Source organism: Pleurodeles waltl, chromosome 7 (assembly GCF_031143425.1).
Source record: "Pleurodeles waltl isolate 20211129_DDA chromosome 7, aPleWal1.hap1.20221129, whole genome shotgun sequence".
Classification (NCBI taxonomy): Eukaryota; Metazoa; Chordata; class Amphibia; order Caudata; family Salamandridae; genus Pleurodeles; species Pleurodeles waltl.
This window is the reverse complement of record NC_090446.1, coordinates 800,517,275-800,536,120: the sequence shown is the minus strand read 5'-3', so window position 1 is coordinate 800,536,120 and position 18,846 is coordinate 800,517,275. Positions and strand designations below refer to the sequence as shown.

General features: G+C 45.7%; 1 protein-coding gene across 1 annotated transcript in view; it reads right to left on the bottom strand.

Moving 5' to 3' along the window:
- Nucleotides 1-1,700: 1,700 nt before the first annotated feature.
- LCP2 (lymphocyte cytosolic protein 2) overlaps nt 1,701-18,846 on the bottom strand; it is a 465,302-nt gene continuing 448,156 nt past the window's right edge. The window contains exon 13 of the mRNA XM_069201712.1: nt 1,701-1,785. Coding sequence (XP_069057813.1) covers nt 1,701-1,785 — 85 coding nt within the window. The remainder of the gene's footprint in view (nt 1,786-18,846) is intronic.

The window sequence follows — 18,846 nt, the reverse complement described above, 5'->3', positions numbered from 1 at the left end:
ACCGCTCCGCTGGGCCCCGCCGTCTCAAGCACCGCTCCGCTGGGCCCTTCCTGTCAAGCACCGCTCCGCTGGGCCCTTCCTGTCAAGCACTGCTCCGCTGGGCCCTTCCTGTCAAGCACCGCTCCGCTGGGCCCTTCCTGTCAAGCACCGCTCCGCTGGGCCCTTCATCTCAAGCACCGCTCCGCTGGGCCCTTCATCTCAAGCACCGCTCCGCTGGGCCCTTCATCTCAAGCACCGCTCCGCTGGGCCCCGCCGTCTCAAGCACCGCTCCGCTGGGCCCTTCATCTCAAGCACCGCTCCGCTGGGCCCTTCATCTCAAGCACCGCTCCGCTGGGCCCTTCATCTCAAGCACCGCTCCTCTGGGCACCGCCGTCTCAAGCACCGCTCCGCTGGGCACCGCCGTCTCAAGCACCGCTGGTCCATTGACAGTGCCGGTTCTGTGTCGAGCAGGTGTTCACGAAGCACTCTGGGCACCATGCCTCCTCCAATACCAGTGGAGTCGGTTATTCATCTGATGGACTGTGGCTTTGCAGTCCCCAGGATGGTACAGTGGGCATGGAGGCCCCTCGTGGATCTGGCGTCGTGGACTCATGTGGCTGAGGTGCCCCCCTTTCCCTTCCCCCTGAGGTGCCTGTTGTTTTATCATCTGATGCCCCTGCAGTGTTCTCTCCAATGGTATCCGGTCTCCTGTGTGGGCTTTGCCCATGTGTTTGTACACATTGGCCCACGGACTATGGATATTTAACGGACTGTGCAGGACTTATTGACTGTGTTTATACTTTGCACTATGTTCATTATTTCTTTTGTATATTTCATATGGCATATTTACCATGACTTCAATGAACCTATTTTATACATAAATTTGACACTTCATTTTAATTATGTCTTGGCATTCTTCTGGGGGGTTTGTGGGGTGTCACTCTGACTTGTTGCTCTGCATTGGTGTGTAGGTATTGGGGGGGTGGGTGTATCGCGTATGTGTGTGCACGTAACCTTTCCTCCTCCCACCTCCCCTGTGTCGTAGGTGCAGTACTCACCGTTGTCGTCTGCGCCGGCGTTCGTACTCGTGGTAGATGAGCAGGTAGACAAGAGCTGGTAGTATGTTTAATTCGGGTTCCATGCTGTCCAGATTCCTCGTGGAGTGTGTGGAGGTGAGCGTTTTCCCGTTCGTAGTCTGTTTCCGCCGTGTTTTTATCGACGGGGCTCCCGCCCCAGAAAAGGTGGCGGATTGGTGAGTTGTGATAGGGTGGGCGGTACATTGTCTGCCGCCTGCCTGTTGGCGGTGACCGCAGCGCTGTTTGTCGGTCCCGCCGTGGTGGTCGCAGTGTTAAAGTGGCGGTCTATGTTGGAGGTTCCCGCCAGGGTCAGAATTGCATTTTTTGGACCGCCTGCCTGTTGGCGGGTTGGCCGCCGCTTTATCACCGACCGCCAGGGTTGGAATGACCCCCATAGTGTGACAAGCATGTTACGAGTATAATTTTCAGTAAGGTCAATGTAGCCTTTAATCCATTAGACATTGCTAATCATATCCAACATCAACAATCAAACCCCATGTGGACCTACTGGATCCAAACCAGTTTCAGCTTCCAAAACCAGCATTTGCAGAACAGAATATCATATAGAAAGTCATATTGATAAAAAAGTCCCATGAACAACTCTCCTGTGCATGGCTAGAAAACACCAGAAAAAAACCTTGCCATTTACAAATTCTTAACTACATAATCAATAATGTAAATATAATATGTACATACCTTATCAGAATTTGTGTTGTATGGTCTTGAAGGTCTGGAATAAAAGATATAGAATATTTTGTAATAGCAAAACCAATATGGCGGTAGCAGAGGAAAGGGTAAAATTACCAGTACATGAATGAGCACAACCTAAAAATGAGAGCAAATATTCAATGTTTCAGACATTAATGGTTGTGCAAAAATGTTCTAAAGCCAATCAAATTCTAAATGAAATTTGTTTGGATGATTAATTCCTAGTTATTCTGATTCATTTTATTCCTAGCTTTCTTACATCAAGCTGTTCATAGCCCACACTTGGGAGTTGCAAGTGGTCTTAATTGCAGAACTTCGGAGTATACATTAGGTTATAAAATGCTAAGAGTCTCTTCTTTGAGGTGAACCATCTCATTTGCCTCTAGCTCATACAGTAGTGGAGACATAGGTGCCTATGAGCACTATGCCCTCCTAGTGGAAGCAAGCAACTGATGGAACAGGAAATAAACACCACAGTAATTTATGACAATGGCATCTTTCAGGTGTTACTCGAATGATCAATTTGCCGGCCCCTAAACCTGCTTATGCTTCTTAATAAGATTCTGAAGTTGTACCACTTTTACTCTTATGGTGGCATTTAACCCACAATTATGATTACTTCACAATCTATAGCTTTACAGTGTGACTTTTAAGGATGGCACCGGTCAACCAATGTAATTTCCTTTGTTGCCCTTAGTAGGTAAAAATATTGGATTTTATCTGCAATTGGAGATATGATTCTACTGTAGTATGTGCAATAAAATAATGATCTTTAAGGAGGATAAGCTCCACGTTTATGTCAAATAGCTTTTAGTTAAAACTGCTCAATGTTAAGGCCTTCATACCTATTATTCTGACTAGAAGTCATTAAGGTAAGGTTCAGTTTCGTTTGGTTAGGTTAGGCTTGATTAGGTTAGGCAAAGCTAGTCTAGGTTGGGTTATGCCAAAATGTTGGCAGTGTGTTCGTAAAATTTACACTTTCATGCTATCCAAAAGCTAGTAAGATTTGTTTTTAAACTGAACTTTGTGCCCAGTTCAATTTTTGTTTAGTTATTTGTTTTGCAATAAAAATTTAAATGCAGATGCACTTCGACCCTAACTACTTGCAAATGTATATTTCTAAATGGTATTGTTTGTAGTTAACTGCGATGTAAGATGAAGAGCTTATAGATTTTGTGTTTGGCATCTTAAAACAAACATTTGAAAGGCAAATAGGTGTGGCTCATAACTGAAAGAGGTCTATATATTTGCACTCTGCCACTCATTCTTACCCTCATGCAACCATTCACCCATTCACTGACTCATTCTTGCAATGAGTCACTCTCCCAATCACAGTAAACCATATATAAAACCAACAAGCAAATTTAACATAAATTATAGTAATAAAGGTAAAAAAATTTAAACATGCCTAAATGTGGCAAACATATGCTTACAAACTAAAATTAAATACTGTAGCATGCAGCTGTCTTGGAGTGGCATTGTACATGATTTATTGTTGTTTAAAATTTTACAACATGGCAGCCACGTTCAGAAGCAAAATAACTGTTTAATGAGCATCTCACCGGGTGGCAATCTTTAAATAGTATTGTGCAGAGTAAATATAATTGTACTGATCCAAAATGGCTGAAGTAATGCATTGAAACATGGAGGCATTCTTTTGATTTAAAGCAATGACACACTATCATCAGTAGCATTCGAATTTAGTTGCCTGGTTTATAAGTAGTAAAATCTTTGAATGAGCTGCACTAAAGATGAAATAAGTGGCCTGGTACAACGGTCTGCAGGATTTTCTAAAAACAAACAAACAAAATAAAAAACAGATTTGATGTATGACAGCTGACATAACATTTGTTAATGCACAGTCGGTCTTTTAGCCTTTAGCACTTCTTTGTCTCCTTAGCCATCTCAGGGTTACTGTGCTGAGCATAAGCGTTTCCACAAAGCAACCTTCCGGTGTACAGTCATAAAGTTACAAATATGTATAAAATTACAGTTGGCAAAACAATACACAGCATCACCAAAAAACAGAGTAACACATTTTTACTATTTTTAAATTGCAAATCTTCTTTCCCCAGCATTTGTAAGAGGGGGTGACAAACACCAAAATCTTTGACCTTTGAAGTAGTCTGTGAGATTTCACATAACAAAATATCTATCTAAAGTCTTTGAGAAGGTGTACCAACAATCCACCATTAAAAGCCTATTGGGTTTCACATTTACTTTTCACAATCAATATGTAAGTCAGTCCTACTGATTTTGTCATAACTTTTCTTAATAAACAGATCAGCTCAATGACATCTGAAGTAACGTTTACTAAATGAACAATCAAGCCTACATCCTTTACCATTAGTCTGTCATGATAACCAATTCAGATGTTTTGTACTGTCCATAAGAGGGCAACCTACAGGCATACCGTCACAAAATTACAAATAGGCACAACATTAGAGCTTGCAAAACAATATGAACTGTCTACTATGAGGTGAAAACAAGAAATAGTGCAAATCACCTACCCGAAAGGTCTGTCAAAGGGGGCAAAGCAACACCAAAACTCTGTGTGATTCCAAGTAACAAAACACCTGTCCACAGACATTAATGCAGTGCAATAATAATACATCCTTAAAGCCCATATTTCACACTGAAAACATCAAGCACATTTCACTGGCTGTAAATTTCTTTGTAATAAGATCAGTCTTATGAAATCTGACATAACGTTTGAAAATTAACTAATCAGATCTATAGCCTTTATCATGGGCAAGCCATATCAGCCAACTCAGGCCCAGTGTATTAGACATAAGCATTCCCAAAAAAACAACCATCAGACATGCGGTCATAGACTTAGATATGTATAAAATTACAGTTTGCAAAACAATGTACAACATCCTTTTCCTACCTAAGAGTGCCTACCGAGGATTAGCACTGTTGAAAGCTTCTGCCCTCCCACCCCTTGGGATGTTATAGGGGTTACCCACTACCAAAACCCTTGTCCATTATGGTAATCTGTGAGATACCATGTCTGCACCTGCTTTACCAGCAATCCACCTTTACATGCATATTGACTTTATCATATACTTTTCACAGTAAATACAACACAGCTACTGGCTTTGGCATAACAGGTCATAATTAACAGATCAGACCTATTGCCTTGATCATGGACATTACCTTCACATTAACCAATTCATGTTTGCTGTATCGATCATAAGGTTTCTCACAAGACCAAAAGTGCAATACAAGCACTACTTTCAGCAAAAGCACCCAACTTCATCCCATTCAAAAGCTGTTCCCATGGTAATCAACATGTGGGTGGGGGCTAAGGCCTCTTTCCATAGTGCTTCTTAACGTTCTTTTCTGTTGATCACATGAAGTCTGGAGACAGCTCCGCTGTCAAACCAAACCAAAAGATACCAATATTTCTATGTAGCTAAAAGGCTCTAAATTTATTAAAGAATACATGATGTCTCTTTATAGGTCTGACCTTGTGATAGCTATAGTTGTTTGCAAGCCGTATGTAATCAAAATAAATCATGAACAAAAAATGCACAAGCATACACGTATTTAGAGAACTGTGGGCCAGGTCCTGTTAATCCTTTGGCCTGTTTAACAGTCATTCATATGTTTGTTCCACTGCACCACTGCATATGGTACAGGACAATGAGTTAGCCCTCTTCAGCCATTTGATTTTGTGCATTGCAAATGGAATTTTTGTCTGATCATATGTGCACATCCATCTAAAAAAAAGTGCATATCAATGCCATGGATGGCGGATCACTATGTAAAAAATGCATTTTTTGTTTAATTCTTTATCCATTTATAATGTTTTAGTCATACTTGTTTAACCTATGTTTTCATGTAGCAGTAATTTAAATCCAATATTAACTTTTCATTGCTTATTTTCCTGTGATGTACATTAAAAGCAAAAATGGTCTCTACACCTATTCAGATGTACCTATAGGAAGCACCTATATTGTTCTGCTAACCATATGCAATTAATAAAGTGCAAACAGTGCAAGATTGGGGCATCCTAGTGTGGAATAGTTACAGGTACAAATATCTAGCAAATGAACCAAGCGTTTGGCCTCTCACGAAATTTTAAAACATTCTCTTCCACTCCTTATATTATGTGCAGAAAAATCCACAACTTTGGGGCAAGATATAAAAATATTCATTGTGAGACCTGTCACTCCAAATGGTTTACCTTACCCCTCCTGCTTTTGCTTATTATACAAAGCCCTTTCCGCAGGGTCATCCCGTGACTTTTTGCCTTCACCCTCCTGTTTCTTTAACCCACTTTTGTTGTTTTTTAGGAGTCTGCTCCCTTTACCACTGCTAACCAGGAGAATACTGATTGTCCTTTTCCCTTAAGTATTGTAGAATTGGCTTATGACCAAATGGCATATTTAATTTACTTTGAAGTCCCTGGTAAAGTAGGACTACATGCACCCCGGCCTATAAATTAAATGCTATTAGAGAGCCTGCAGCACATGTTGTGCCACTCACGTAAGTACCCCTTTAAACATGTCTCAGGCCTTCTATTGCAGCCTGTGTGTGCAGTTTAAACTAAAAAAAACCTTTTGCCAGGCCCAAACCATTGTTCTTAATATGTATAGGTCACACCCAGGCTAGGCCCCAGACATCCAAGAAGGCAGGATGCAGTGTAATTGAAAAGCAATACATATATTGTTAAAGCTGTACATGTCCTGGTAGTGACAAATGCATACATTCCTTTTTCACTTTTGCTGTGCCTACCTATCCTGTAGGAAACCATTGGAGTTACTTTGCTACATTTAAAAAGTTGTAATTTCCATATGGTATCACGTAATCAGTATATATTTTGGGTTGTAATGAGACATCCTCTCCTATGATAAAGTCAGATTTTAAATTGCAATGTTGAAAATTCCACTTTTAGAAAGTTGGCATTATCCTGCCATAGCCATTTAGTGCCTGCAGCCTGTCAGTTGGCCACATGACTGGGTGTAGTTGGCAGGTGGGCTTTGTGTATTTCTAGGCCAAACACAATAGATGGTTTAGGAGTGCCTGGAACATCACTGATGTCCTTCTAAAATTCAGCAATTTTTTTCCATATTTAACTTGAGTGAACAGCTTTTCATCTACCCTGCTACTGCCACCAAGCATGATTGCTCTGAGCACAGACATGAGATCCATCAGAAAAGAAACACAATTTGCATATTGTCTGCATAGGACATCAGTGCAAACCCTTAGATATGAATAAGGTCAGTGATTGGAAATAAACAGATATTAAATAGTGTTTGAGACAATAAGATCCCTTTGGGATCCCAGGTACTGGTATAAAACAGTCTCAAGTGTACCAATTGAGTTTGAGCCAATACAAATAATGCAATCTATTTCAGAGCTTTAGCAATGCCTTCAAAAGAAGCCAAACTAATTGCAAAGATTATTATGAGATGCAGTATCAAAAACTGTGCCTAAATCAAAAAGGATGAAGCTGCACTGCACATTTTATCAGGTAGTATCTGGATATCATTTGTAATGATAAATAGGACCACTTGTGTTACATGTAATAAGTGATAATCTGTTTAACCCCTTCGCCGCCAGGCCTTTTCCCCCTCAGGTGCCAGGACTTTTTTTGGGCTATTTAGGGCAGTTCGTTCTTAGGCCCTCATAACATGTTGTCCACATATGCTACCCATGCCAAATATGCGTCCTTTTTTTACAACATCCAAGGGATTCTAGAGGTACCCAAAGTTTGTGGGTTACCCTGGAGGAGACCAAGAAATTAGCCAAAATACTGCACAAAATGTGTTTTTTTAAATGGGAAGAAGGGCTGCAGAAGAAAGTGTGTGTTTTTTTACCATGAAAATGGCCTCAACAAAGGGTTTGTTGATAACAGATTTTCAGCTTTCAGGAACAGGTAGACTTGAATCAGAAAACCACATTTGTCAACATTTTGGCATTTTACTGGACACACCCCATTTTTACTATTTTTTGTGCTTTCAGCCTCCTTCCAGTTAGTGCCAGAAATGAGTGTGAAACCAATGCTGGATTCCAGACAGCTAAATATTTCAGAAGAGTAAGAACATTTCTGAATTCAGCAAGGGGTCATTTGTGTAGATCCTTCAAGGATTTCCTACAGCTAAAATAAAAAAATATTGAAATTGAAGTGAAAAAAAGAGCTCTCTTTGTCTATGTTTTCTTCTATACCTTTTTCCAGCTATGGCAGATTTTTGAAACCATATACCGCTATGTCTGCTGGACTTTTCTGGTTGTGGGGATATATAGGGCTTGTAGGTTCATTAAGAACCCTAGGTACCCAGAGCCAATAAAGGAGCTGCACCTTGCAATGGGTTTTCATTGTATACTTGGTATACAGCAATTCATTTGGTGAAATATAAAGAGTGCAAAATAGGTATGAAGGAAACCTTTGTATTACCAGAATGGGCACAAGATAAGGTGTTGAGAAGCCGTGGTTATTTGCACATCTCTGAATTCTGGGGTCCCCATACTAGCATGTGAATTACAGGGCATTTCTCAAATAGACATCTTTTCTACACACTGTCTTACATTTGGAAGGATAAAATCTAGAGAAAGACAAGGGGCAATAACACTTGTTCTTCTATTCTGTGTTCCCCCAAGTCTCCCAATACAAATGGTACCTCACTTGAATGGGTAGGCCTAATGTCCACAACAGGAAACGCAACATGGACACATCACATTTGCCTAGATTTTGACCTCTAGCTCAGGCGGCACCTAGGGAAACCTACCAAACCTGTGCATTTTTTCAAACTAGACACCAAGGGGAATCCAGGATGGGGTGACTTGTGGGGCTCTCACTGGGTTCTGTTACCCAGAATCCTTTGCAAACCTCAGCATTTGGCAAAAAAACACTTTTTCCTAAAATTTTGGTGATAGAACGTTCTGGAGTCTGAGAGGAGCCACAAATGTCCTTCCACTCAGCATTCCCCAAAGTCTCTGGATAAAAATGGTACCTCACTTGTGTGGGTAGGCCTAGTGCCCACAACAGGAAATGCCCCAAAACACAACATGGACACATCACATTTTCCCAAAGAAAACTGACCTGTTTTTCCAAAGTGCCTAGCAGTGGATTTTGGCCTCTATCTCATCTGGTACCTAGGAAAACCTAGCAAACCTGGACATTTCTGAAAACTAGACATCCAGGGGAATCCAGGATGGGGTAACTTGTGGCTCTCTTGCCAGTTTCTGTTACCCAGAATCCTTAGCAAACCTCAAAACTTGGAAACAAAAAAACACTTTTTCATCACATTTCGGTGCTGCAAAGTTCTGGAATCTAAGGGGAGCCAAAAACGCCCTTCCACCCAGCATTCCCCTAGGTCTCTCAATAAAAATGGTACCTCATTTGTGTAGGTAGGCCTAGTGCCCGCAACAAGGAATGCCCCAAAACACTATGTGGACACATCAAAATTATCAAATACAAAGCAACCTGTTTTTGCAAGGGGTGCACCTGCGTTTTTGGTCCTGGGCTCAGCAGCCATCTATGGAAACCTACCAAACCCGAACATTTCAGAAATCTAGACAGCTGAGGGAGTCCAGGGAGGTGTAACTTGCGTGGATCCCCCAGTGTTTTCTTACCCAGAATCCTCAGCAAACCTAAAAATTAGCTAAATAAATAAAATGTCTCCCACATTTCTATGTGGGATCACGGTGCCAGCACAAATTTCCTACCACCCAAGTTCCCCTCAGTCTCCCAGTAAAAATTATACCTCACTTGTGAAGGTGAGCCAAGTGCCTGTGACAGGGAAGAGCCAAAAACATGTCGAAATAAGGGGGCACAAAATCGGGACCAAAAGGGTAGTTTGAAAAAAAAACGTTAATTGGGGCAGAATTTTTATTGGTATAGATGCAAAAATGCTGAGTTGTAGGAAGTTTGTGGATTTCTGCAGATTCCCGAAGGTTCCACCACAAAAATGTGGGAAAGATGTGAGATGTCAAGCAAAGTTGGAGGTTTGCAGGGCATTGTGGGTAGGAATATAGTGCAGAGTGCCTGTGAAGCACAGCAACCTGGATTCACCCAGATGTTTAATTTTCAGATGTGTCTAGGTCTCATAGATTTTTCTAAAGGGCAGCATCCCAAAATCCAAAAAGTGCAGCTCTCACCATTCCAAGTGGGGAATTTTTCAGGGTTAGGGAAGCTCTCATGGCCCAAATGTAAAACCAAAACCGAATGTAATCAAATGTCCTCTTGCTTGCCGTGGAATAAGATGTTTTAGTGTGTGAGGGGAGAGCTGAAAATCTGTTACCCCCTTTATTTGGGGTGGGAGCATAACCATGCCCATACTGGTTTGTAGCCACCAACCCACTATTTTATTTTTTTATTCCGTGGCATCTAATAGGCTTTGCAACCCTGAGGAGTGGATCGGAGAGTAATTGCCCCATTTGCCCACCGGTGGGCAGAACAACGTTGTCCCCGTTCATTGGAGGTGGGGGTGTGGGTATGGTGGGAATTTGAAAAAAATCTTTCCTGGTCTCTGGTGGGCTTTCTGCCCGCCTTGGGGGCACATGAGCCTTACAAAAATAGGCCAAACTGAATCCACGGGGGCAGAAATGACCAACAGTAATGTGCCCCCATGGGGAGTGACCCTTGCCCAAGGGGTAGCTCCCCATCTGTAAAAGAAATGTAAGTTTTCTTTTTTTTTTTTATCACTGGTGCCTAGTGGTTTCTGCCCCCTTTGGGGGCAGATTGGCCTAATTAAAATAGGCCGGTCTTCCCCCAAGAGGGGCAGAAATGGCCTAAAAACAAATTGCCCCCCGAGGGGAGCGACCCTTGCCTAACGGGTCACTCACCATATGTGAAAAATGAAAAAAAATATATCCCTGGTGTCTAGTGGGTTATGCCCTCCCCCCCTCCCACCCCTCTCCAGGGCAGATCAGCCTAATTAAAACAGGGGGTCAGAAAAGACCTAATAATAAATTGCCCCCATGGGGAGCGACCCTTGCCAAAGAGGCCTTACACATAAATACAAAAAGAAAAGAAAAAATCCCTGGTGTATAGTGGGCATTTCTGCAGCCTGATCACTTCACGAATGGGCTGCAGAAATGTTCAGAGACATCAAAGAAATAGAAAAGCCTTTCCTTTCGTGCCTCTGCCTGCCTCCACCCCCAGGATCAGAAGAGAAATGCAAAGCTTCCAGCACTATGGGGGCAGCCTCTAATGAGGTTAGCGTGCGATTGAGCACTGACATCATCACATGTCACTGGGGGGGTGGTGGGGGAAGTGATTCACCTTCCATCCCTGCCCATGGGAGGGTGGTGTGAGGCCCTCAGGGGGAGCGCTAGTGCTTCCCCCAAGGGCTGGTACCAAGGTGGTTACGTCCCTGGCACCTGAGTGCAATGGCTGAGGATGTAACGACCTCGTCGTGGGCACCCAAGGGGTTAAAATGAGCCCATAAGATTTTTAGAATCAATAAAAAGTGGAAAGTTGAGGATAAATATTTCTTTCAAAAATTGTAGCAGGAAAAGGAAGGAGGGAAACAAGTCATTATTTTCTAAATACCATTGTATCAGATGTCAGAGGAACAACCAGTGCTTACTTCCAAGTCTGGGTCATAGCAGCTTACTCCAAAGAAGTGTTGCATCGTACCTTAAGATAAGTCATAATTACATCACTAGCCATGTTAAAAATAGAGGCTGGACCTGGAGTAATCAAGATGGCAAACTGAACGCATCTCCTATTCGCTTTCAGCTATCAGCAGTGAGGACACCACATTTTTCCTCCCTCAGCTATGGCCACAAAATTGACCGTGGGTGGGACGCTCTACAAGGAAACATTGGGGGAAGTCGTGGTGACTCTGTAATCCAAGAAACAATTATAGCGGTCACGCTGACTGGGTAGCATTGATGGCACTTAGGCCATTACAAAGGCTCCTGAGTGCAGCCTGATGCCTGGTCATGCCATTAGTGGGTCTGGAGACCAACTCTGCCGTAACCAACTAGGGAGGGACAGATGATCTGGGAGCCTCTGGGTGCCTGCTGTGGCTGAGCGATGAAGACAGATAAGCAGGGGCCTGGTGGAAATTAGAGGGGAGAGCCTGCCCCAAATAAGATACACTAAGAAGAGTTTCTGGAGGAGTCCTGCAATTCTGAGGCAGAACTATCAGTAGGGGTGAAGAGCAGGCCTCGTGTAGGGAGGATCCTGGTGGTGTCCCCAAAATTGAATCAAACGAAAGTGAGAATCACAGGGTCAGATGATCAGAGAGAGACTGAGGAGCCACAGGTAACACCTCCTACCCTGGGGTCCCTCATGGGAAGGTATGCAATTGTGTCACGGCATAAGGAAAGAGGTGACAGGTTCATTGCTGGGGTGGGGGGCAAAGGTACATTGGAAAAGGAAGGGATGCCCAAGACTGGTGAAGGCCACCCATGGCCAGATGCTGCAAGAGGTGGCCCTCATGAAACACATCTGAATCTGAGCCCACGTGGGGACAATCTGGGGGAACAGTCATGGGTCATGTACACTGCAGCGGAGTGAAGGAGGCAGGCAAGCAGAGAGGGCCCTACTTGGGGCCAAGAGGGCTGGATGCCACAGAGTGGCAAAAGCATCATACACCAACAGAAACAGCTGATCACCAGAAGCCCCATCAAGCCTATTGAAAATGGCCCAGAACAAAAACACTCAGTAGCAAAATGAGGGGAGTCAGGAGACCTTCACTCCCTTCGCCTCCTCTCTACTGGGGACTGAAACAATATTTGTTTCTCTAATGAGACATGATGTAGAACATATAGTGAACATAATTTAGATGGTCATAGATGGCCCCTCTAAGCATCAGCAAGACATAGAATCGTAACTAAAAGTTCAAGAGGACAAATCCACAGACTTGGAAGACAGGCTCTACAGAAATAACATTTGCATCTTGGGTATAGCAAAAGGGATGGAAAGGCAAACAATGAAGGCATATCTACAAAAAAACAGTTCCACAGATCCTATCTGCACTGAAGGAAATGATGGTGATTGAGGTGGACGGGTGCACTGTACCCCAAGCAGGAGGCACCCACCATGAGTGCTGTCTAGAATGATCATGGCTAGACTACACCAATACTGTGACAGAGTACACATCCTCAAGGAGGCACATAAATAAGGAACAATCAAATACAATGAAACAGGTTATTCTTTTACCCTGATTAACTGGCAACACAGAAAAAAGACGCACATTTGAGGAGGTGAAATGCAAACTCAGAGACACAGCCTTGCAATATGCTTTGCTCCCACCTGCTAGACTACACATAGATACACAAGGCAAGTGACACTTATTTGAAAGATCTGAAGAAGCCATTCAGTTTATCAAACAAATGATCCTACCTAAGTAATGGATGGCACCGGTTTATATGGGGGCAGTGAGATGGGGGTGTTGCTGGGACGCTTATATCTGAACTGTAGATGTGCATGGGCCTAACAAGAGGGGGGACATACATTTGATTCACCATAGTAAGGAAAGCATATAACAGGCATGACACCTTACACAAAAGTGACATCAAAGAACCCAATGCATTGGCTATGCACCAGTGGTAGTGATGAGCCCTGGAAACCCCCACCGGGGACAGGGCTGAACCTCCCAATAATGGGAAACACACATTTGATAAGGGTTGTTCAGGGGAAGGTAGGTACCAAGTGTGCAGGCTGAGTTGGGGTGGGCCACACAGGAGGGGTTAAACCTTTCAAGCACAAAGGATTGGGCACTCACAAACAGAAATCACAACATGTAACAAACTGTGCAGCACTAGAAACAGAAATACAGCCTGGCACAATTCAGGATGGTGCTAAAGGCAATATCATGGAACATGAAAGGCATTCATAATGCCTTAAAAAGGCAAAGAATATGGTTCTATTTGAAGTGCCAGAAGGCACAAATAATAAGGTTATTTATCCCTCTTAGGGAACCATGCTGAGAGGAGTCCGTCCTGAGACACACTGAGTGCATAGAGCAGGCCTCGCCCTCTGTACCCTATACTAGGTGGCCGGTGACCTACAACCTGCCCTCAAGAGGAATGCAGCACACCTTACTGCGGGTGGTGATATTTTTTGACTGGTCAGGCTGCAACAGATAAATTGACAGACACGGATCCTTTTGCTGGTGACTGTTTCTGGGACTTCAGGCCCCACAATTCAAAGCACCAAGGGAGGAGCCAATGTCAGCCTGCATCTGTAGCTCTGTTAAGAACCACCAGCACTACTGCAGCACTGGACATAGAACCTTTTGCAGGGGATTATATAGGGGACTTCAGGCCCCACAATTACAAGCACCAGGGGAGGCACCATGATCAGCCTGCAGCCACAGTACTATTAAGCACCACAAGCACTCCAACAGTGCAGGACACATAACCTTTTGTAGGGGACTGTTTGGGGGACTTCAGGCCACACAATTCCAAGGGCCTGGTGAGACGCCAATGTCAGGCCCCATCCACAGTGCTATTAAGCACCACTAGCACTCCTGCAGGAAGGGAGGCAACAGGTTAAGCCCAGACGAAGGCCGGACCTGTCTTTGCCCATCAATGCCCGGAATAGGCTGGGCTAGGCCACCCCTCTGACCACTGTAGTCTTTGGAAGGTATGCGTATGATTGTATTTGTGTATATTAGTGAGTGCTGAAGCTACCTTGTTTTGGAGGATCATACTGATTCTGCAAAATCCTCTGTTGAACTATTATAACAGCAACTGCCAGTGTTTTTTAAAGTTAGAACCTTAAGTTCTCTTTGCCCCTTTCTTCTATTCACAAGGGGGAAAAGAAAGGTGCTTGAGGCATTCATGAAGGCTTCCTCATCAAAGAAAGCCATTAAACACTCAAATAGCAGTAGCACACTGAGAGAAGTTGATGACTTGACTGAGTAAGTTAAATCAGTCTAAAAACCTGCCCCCTCTTCTTCCAGTATAACATTGGGACTACTGTGTAGTTCCCATACCCCTCGCACTACCAACCAGGAGTTACTTCTTCAATCATTCAAAAATATTGAAATTATTTTTCCAAGTGCGGAGAATGAATTTTTGTTGATTCCTGTCAACACATCATCGACAAAAATATTGAAAATTTAAATTTAAATTTAACCCAGATGTCTAGATTTCAGAAGTGTCTAGATTTGGTAGGTCTTTCCAGCCAACAGCCTACCTAAGTCCAAAAAGTACACTAGTTCACCATTGCAAGTGGGTCAATATTTGGAGTTAGCCAAGCTCTCCTGGCCCATATATAAAATCACCACCCAAAAGAGTCGAATGCCCTCTTGCTTTCCATTGAGATGAGATTCTGTAGTCAACAGGGGGAGAAGAAAGACTATTGCCCCTTCAGTTGGGATGGGGGCATAACCATCACCATGGTGGTGGGCAGCCACCACCCCTCTTATTAAAAAAAAATATTCCCTGGTGTCTAGTGGGCTTTTTGCCCCCAGGGGCAGATTGGGGGCAATTACCCCAGCTGCCCATGGGGGCAGAAAGACTGTGCCTATTTTTTGAGGAGGCACTGCAGGCCCAATCTGGGCAGCCTCAACCCCTAAATGGTTCTTAAAAAATATCCCTGATGCCTAGTAGGCACATTGGGGCAGAAAGACTTGAGCCCCAGTTATTTGGGTGTGGGCATGGCCGTACCTATTGTGGGCAGCCTGCACCTCTCTTTTATAAAAAAAGAAAATCCCTCATGTCCAGTGGACTTTCTGCCCCCCTCTGGGGGGGCGGTTCGGGGGTAATTACACCCATCTGCTTCCCAGGGGACAGAAAGACTGTGCCCACATATTATATTGGGATGGGGCATTGGCATGCCCGTTTTGGGCAGACCCCACCCATATACATTTACAACAAAGCAAGCTTAGTACCATTATTTAGCCCCTTCTCCCACCTGTGCGTCATTTTAGCACGGGGATAGATATGCGGGTATGGGGATAGCATCATTTTTTGGATGGAAACGCCTACCTTGCATCTCATTGATGCAAGGTAGGTTCACTCATCCAAAAACTGGTGCAAACTCCTATATTTTTACGCTAGACATTTCTAATACCAAAATATAAATATGGAGTTAACTTTGCACTGAATGCAAATGCGGCGCCTAAGGCTGCAAACTGGTGGTGTTGCCGGTGCTGGTGGGAGTGCTGCCAGTGGTGGTGGGGGTGCTGCCAGTGGTGGTTGGAGGCTCCAGCCCTTCTCCTGCAGCCTTGGACGGCTGCCCACTGGGGATGCTGCTGCTGGTAGTGGTCCTACTGTCAGCCGTGCAGGTGGCGGTGCTTGCGGCAGTGCTTGCGGCGGTGCTTGCGGCGGGGCTGCTGGCGGTGCTGGCCGTGGTGCAGATGCCGGTGCTGCCAGTAGTAGAGATAGGCACCAGCCTTCTCCTGCAGCCTCGGATGTCTGCCCACTGGGGATGCTGCTGCTGACAGTAGTGGTGGCATCGGAGGTGCAGGTGGCGGTGCAGATGGCAGTGCTTGCAGCGGTGCCTGTGGCGGGGCTGCTGGAGGTGCTGCCCGCGGTGCAGGTGGCGGGGCTGGCGGTTCTGCTGGTGGCCACCAGGCCTTCACCTGCAGCCTTCGATGGCTGAAGTACCTTGCCTTTGGTTTTCTGCCCCTTCCTCACCTTGGCTGATGCTGTTCCGACCTTGGCTCTGGCAGCTGGAGTTTTGGAGAAGGACTTGCTGGGTGGATTGTGCTCCTTGGCCTTGCTGCATGTCATCCCCTTCTTCACCTTGGCAGGTACCCGAATGGTTTAGTCCTTTGCAGGGGTTGGTGGCACACTGGCTGGCCTGACGGGTGTTCCCTTTGAGCCTCAGGGAGTAGGAGGTACCACATCGGATGCCGACTTGGTGGCTGAAGTGCTTGCCTAGGTTTGGGACACCCTGGCCCGAGGGAAAGGACGGGGGGTGAGGGGTAGGGAACAGGTCAATGTTTGCAGGAAAAGCTTTTTAGACACACTGGGGAGGGAAGAGGGAGATGGTTTGGGAGTGGAGGAAAAGGGAGTGGTGGTAGGAGGTGTCTGTCTTCTGAGTTTGGGTGAAGGTGCATGTGCTGGATGCTGTTGTGAGGTGGATGGCTGTTGGGTTGGTGGGTGCTTGCATGTGTGTACTTTGGGAGGAGGAGTCAAAGACACACTGGGAGATGACACAGGGGACATGTGGATGGATGTGGGGTGGTGACTGCCAGTGAGGGGTGAGTAGTGATGGGCGTGCTGGTGATGGAGGTAGTGGATGAGGATGTAGTGCATGCAGGTGTGAGTGGAGACGATACTGGGAGGGAGGTGGACAACGACGAGGAGGGGGACCCAGTGGAGGCAGTGGATGTTGGTGTGTCTGCATGGGTATGGTGCTTGTGTGAGTGCCTGTGGGATGATGTGTGGTGCTTGTGTTTTCCTGAACCACTTCTGTGTGTTGATTTGGGCGAATGCTGGTCTGAAGGTGTGCTTGGGATAGGCTGGGTCTGAGGGGATTGGGACTGGGTAGAAGAAGTTGGAGGGGGGAGGCTAGACACAGGGACAGGGGCTGCCATCAGTGCGGAGGCCAGAGCCTGAAATGCTCTCTGTTGGGCCGCCACGCCAGAGTGAATGCCCTCCAGGTATGCATTTGTTTGTTGCAAATGCCCTGCTACACCCTGGATGGCATTCAGTGTGGTTGACAACCCAACAGAGGGGGATCTCAGGAGGTCAATAGCCTCCTCACTGAGGGCAGCAGGGCTGACTGGGGCAAGGCTTAAGGTGCCTGGGGCAAAGGACATGCCCACACTCTTGGGTGAGCGGGCACAGGAAACATGCTGAGGGGCTGCTGGGAGGGCAGTGCTGGTATGGGGGTGGCATCTGTACCTGTTGTTGGGGTGAGCACAAAGGTGTACGTCACCGCCAGAGAGCTTCCATCGGAGGAGGAGTCGATGTCTGTGGTCTCCCCTCCTGTCCCCGTCATGGTGCTCCCCTCACCCTCCGTCCCACTGGTGCCCTCACCGTTGGTGGATTCAGCCTCCAGGCCCGTCTGGGATGCAGCTCCCTCCGTCTCCGGTGTCCCTGGTCCTCCGCCAGATGATGCTAATGTACACAGAGACAGGGTGACAAAACAAAAAGGGGGGGAAGAGACAGAGGATACACTTGGTCAATGCCAGCAACACCACTACCGTTGGCATACACAACACACAGGGAGCAGCCCTATGCACTAGGCCATGCCCAACCAGTTACTAAGATAGTCACCAGCCCTTGGGGTACAATGCATAACGTCATCAGCTGCACACCAGAAACCCACAGGACCCTGCCCAGTAGTAGATGCCCACTAACATTATTGGGGTTGGAGTGCTTCAGAGTCTGTCCAACAAGACACCTACCCTGCCATTTTCGCCCTGGCCTAGGGGAAGCCATATCCCACATCCCCCACCCAGGTACCTCTTAATGCGCGGAAAGTCAGGAGCTAGTATCTGTACTCACCCCTTTGAGGCTGCTGTGATGCCTTCAAGCGCCCATCCAACTCCCGATAGGCCAGCTGGGCCTCCGTCGTCTTCTTTGCCCAGCGGCTCAGGTCCTCCCACCTCTTGCGTCAGTGGGTGCTCTGCCTGTCAAAGACACCCAGAGTCCGCACCTCCTTGGCAATGGCACGTAAAATACCCTTCTTCTGGTGGGCGCTGACCTGCAGGGAAAAGAGAGCAGATGAGGGAATTAGTCAACCGTACAGACCGTCAGACTCATGGCCCACCAGATCCCTCCTATCCCCTGACGCACATACATTGTCCACCTTACATGCTGTACTCTGGCCAGGATGCCGCTGCCCCCTGCACATGTGGCTTACATACACAGCACTCCATACATTCATGGCCCGCGCATCATGCTCACAGTGAAATGAACAATTTTTTAGGAATAGAAAAAGTTATCACTCTATGAATGTGCAGATGGTGTGTTTGGCGGACCAGTACATCTCCCATGTGAATGCCAAGTATCCTAGCTCTGTGCATGATGCCTTTATCTTGAGGAATAGCAGCATTCCATGTGTGATGGGCCAACTCCAGAGGCACCGGGTATGGCCAATATGTGAGTCAAAGATCCCCACACACTATGAGTAGGTGTCTGGGTATGGGGTTGTCTCTAAGGGTTAGTGTGTGTCTAACAGTTGTCCCTCGATATTTGCAGGAGACTCTGGTTA